The sequence below is a fragment of the Vigna unguiculata genome, chromosome 7 (genome assembly GCF_037176805.1).
Source record: "Vigna unguiculata cultivar grain cowpea cultivar isolate G323 ecotype 2 chromosome 7, ASM3717680v1, whole genome shotgun sequence".
NCBI classification, from domain to species: domain Eukaryota; kingdom Viridiplantae; phylum Streptophyta; class Magnoliopsida; order Fabales; family Fabaceae; genus Vigna; species Vigna unguiculata.
In genome coordinates, this window is record NC_140798.1 from 26,304,687 (window position 1) to 26,308,193 (window position 3,507).

At 31.0% G+C, this 3,507-nt stretch overlaps 1 protein-coding gene across 1 annotated transcript; it reads left to right on the forward strand.

Moving 5' to 3' along the window:
* The first annotated feature begins 882 nt into the window (after positions 1 to 882).
* LOC114190164 (protein OSB1, mitochondrial-like) lies at positions 883 to 2,810 on the forward strand. Its single transcript, XM_085675534.1, has 4 exons — positions 883 to 1,394; positions 2,051 to 2,133; positions 2,213 to 2,303; positions 2,503 to 2,810. The coding sequence occupies exons 1-4, from the start codon at positions 927 to 929 to the stop codon at positions 2,689 to 2,691; spliced, it is 831 nt and encodes a 276-aa protein (XP_085531660.1). The 5' UTR covers positions 883 to 926; the 3' UTR covers positions 2,692 to 2,810.
* The last annotated feature ends 697 nt before the right edge of the window (positions 2,811 to 3,507 follow it).

Genomic DNA, 3,507 nt, shown 5'->3' on the forward strand with positions numbered 1-3,507 from the left:
AAAATAATATATATATATATATATATATATATAAATTCTATTAATAAAATAATTATAAAAAAAATACTTAAAACGTAGATAAAATAAAAAAATAATTTAAATTAAAATATTAAAATTTTGAATTAAAAAAAAGAAATAATAAATATATATTTCGTTTTTTTTTTAATTTTAAATTTATTTTTTAATTAAAATTAACAAATAATATAATTAATATTTTATTTTAGTTTTAAAATATATATTAAGTATGAAAGCATAAAAAATAAATAATTAAAAAAAATTTAAAATTTAAAAAAACGTAAATTTTAAATAAAATTAAAAAAAAGTTAAAATAAAATTAATATTTTTTTTAGTTTAAAGTTTAAGTATTTTTAATTTAATTTATTTATTAAATATTTTTAATGTATATTTAAAAATAAAATTAAATATTAATATGTATATATATAAATTTGTTTTTGTATAATATGTTAAAAAATAAATTAAAATAAAAAAATGAAATTTAGAAATAGGTAAACTTTAATTTAATATATATATATATATATATTTATTTATTTATTTATTTATTTATTTATTTCTTTTGAAAATCAATTTTCGGTGATGTATATATTCTATATGACGATTTCTGATAATATATTTTACATCTCAAAGTATTTTTAATCAAAAATCGACATCTAAAATTTGTTTGAAGGTGTGATTTACATAACTTTGCTCAAATAGTTGAAGTATATTTCTAAGATTTTGAAAAAGTTAGGAGGTGCAAAAGAAATTCGGAGGTGAAGGAAGAAAGCCCAATATACAATTTACAGAACCAGGCTCTTCATAATGGGCCAAAGCCCAAATCCCAGTTCGATGTGTCGGAAACTGATTACAAATTTATAGTTTCCTTATCTATCTGCGACTGTAGTGAGGAAGCACTCAGAGAAACAGACATGGCGTTAGAGCAAGCAGTATCATCGTCTACAACCTCGAGAAACGTGCTCGTCTTCCCCAAAACCCTCCTTTCGAAACCCCACTTCGGAGTTGCTTCTTCTCCCTCGTGGAGAACGCAACGCTGGAAAGGGTTGGGGAGCTTGAAGTGCTCCATGACAACGACGTCGTACCCTAAGCCCTCCGAGATTCCGTGGCAGAAGGAGCTCTGCAACTCCGTCAACCTCATCGGCATCGTCTCCGTCCCCGTCGAAATCAAGCATCTCCCATCCGGCAAAGTAGTCGCCTGGACCTGCCTCTCTGTCAAGAAAAGCGCCACCCAAACTTCGTTGATAAACCTCACTTTCTGGGACGACCTCGCGCTTGTCGCTTCCCAGCATCTTCAGAAAGGTCACCAAGTTCACGTTTCCGGTCGCCTCATAACCGACACCGTAGAAAGCGAGGAAGGCAAAACCAACACCTACTACAAGGTTTTTCTTAACCCCAATTTGACTATGGTCTAGGGTTTAAGTAAAGTTAGACAAGTACTTATTTAAAATTGTTTAATTGCTAATTTTACATTTTAGTATTTATATTTAAAATTGATCTCTTTTAATCCAAAATACGTTGTATTTTTAATTTGTTTAGTGCTTAGTTGTTTAGACAATAGGAATAAAGGAACAATTACTAGAAGATAAATAAAGGCTAAATGTATCAAAATCGTACTTTGAACGTACTAAAATATATATTTTTTAAGTATATTGTATACTCAGGAAGGACTATGAGTAATGAAATCTTGAAAAAATTGTGTGTTTGGTAAGGTAGTTGAAATCATATAAGCTGATTAAAACTTGTAAGTTTAGAACTTGAAAGTTATAAGCTAGGACCTGCTGATGGAATTGAAAATGTGTCCTAACATTAGTGAATGAACTAGTCGATAAATAGAAATTGATGTAAAGGAAAATGTCGAGATATTTGAGGTAGAAAGAGGTTTCAAATTAACTAGTGAAGATAAAAGTTACAAGATACTGCCAAACAAGTTTATTTTGGTATTTGTATACTAGTCATAACTTATTTAGTTAATGTACATTGTGATACTTCTTAAGAACAAGCAGTTTTGACTTGGTTTTGTTTTGGATGTGACCAGGTTGTTGCTCAACAGCTGAACTTTATTGAAAGGAATCTCTCAAAGGTGCCATTGGCCGATATAGAGTCTGATGGAAATGGCAAGTGTTGTGTTCTGTGGAATGTCATGTCATCTTGGCTTGGTTTTGTGTGTTTTGCTAAATATTTTGCTTGTTTCAGGTAGGAAAGTAAGCAGTGGTACTGGTTCTGTGGTGGAATTATGGCAGGCGTTCTTTGCTAACCCAGGAGAGTGGTGGGACAATAGGATGACAAAGGTGAATCGTTAATTCAATTTGTGAATTTAGAGAAGTTGCATACTCGGTTGTTATGGTATCTTGTTGTGTTGTGGTATTCAGTGATTGTTTCAAAGGTTTTAAAAAATTTGGCCTTGGAGTTGCGTCCTCCATGTTGTTTTTTAAGCCCTTGTTAATTTTCTATTCCTTATATCTGCAAATATTTTTGGAAAATTTGCAGAGGAACCCAAAAGCCCCTGATTTCAAACACAAAGATACAGGGGAAGCTCTATGGATCGAAGGCAGATACACTCCACAATGGGTGAGCTCCCAATTGGAAATACTGGACGCAAGAATGGGGTCTAATGCTGGTCACAGCGCTAGGATGCCTGTAAATATGGTGGCTGCAGATGAAATCTTTTCGTTCTAAGCGCTCCACGTAATATTCAATTTCAACAGTGAAACTTCTTTGTACAGTTTTGCATTTTTCCCCTAATTTTAAACTTGACGTGGCGGCACTGATAATGGTAAGTTTGTCTTTGGGATCTATTTAGTTAGCACTCAATTAACTGTTTCGTATTATGCGTTCCCTGTGCACTAATATATATGTTTGATTGATGGTAGAGAATGAAATAAATTGGACTTAGATGGGATCAAATGGTTTGGAATAAAGATTTCATTCCATTTTTTTTTTTGGAAAGAGACTGAATGAGTTATAATTTTTTAACTATTTTCTAGGTAGTTAATGATTAAAGTAAAATTTATGATAATGAATTACCATCTTATAATTTTAAATATATGTTCCGTAAAACGTGTGTCAAATTTTGGAGGAAGAAAATTAAGGACACTTCAGTCTTAGTGAGCCATAGCATGGTCAACATTGTAGACAAACTTTAATCTTGTTCTGAAATTCAACTATGGATATAAGGTCATCAACAATAAAAAAAAGTAATGATTGGTCTTCAATTCAGTTACAAAAAGCCTGGATTGGAAAAACAGCCTGCACAGACGTTTTTATCCAAATCATGTTTAGGTGTTGGGAATGAGTCCAGCACAACCTGATGAGGGTCGACTTAATCAAATAAAAACTGGTTTCATCTTGAATATGAAGCATTTATTACAGTTCAAACTTGCTTTAATTCAAGAACAATTCAATCTAACTTATTAGTTTGAATTTCAGTAACCAATACAAAATATATAAATTTAACATGGTTATTATCATTATTATTAATATTAGTATATAGTT

Excerpts from the sequence above, each read along its gene's own strand:
- LOC114190164 (XM_085675534.1), top strand. The coding sequence starts at position 927 with ATGGCGTTAGAGCAAGCAGTATCATCGTCTACAACCTCGAGAAACGTG. Across the intron at positions 2,134-2,212 it reads GAGTCTGATGGAAATGGCAA|GAAAGTAAGCAGTGGTACTG; the intron begins GTGTTGTGTTCT and ends TGTTTCAGGTAG. Across the intron at positions 2,304-2,502 it reads GGGACAATAGGATGACAAAG|AGGAACCCAAAAGCCCCTGA; the intron begins GTGAATCGTTAA and ends GAAAATTTGCAG.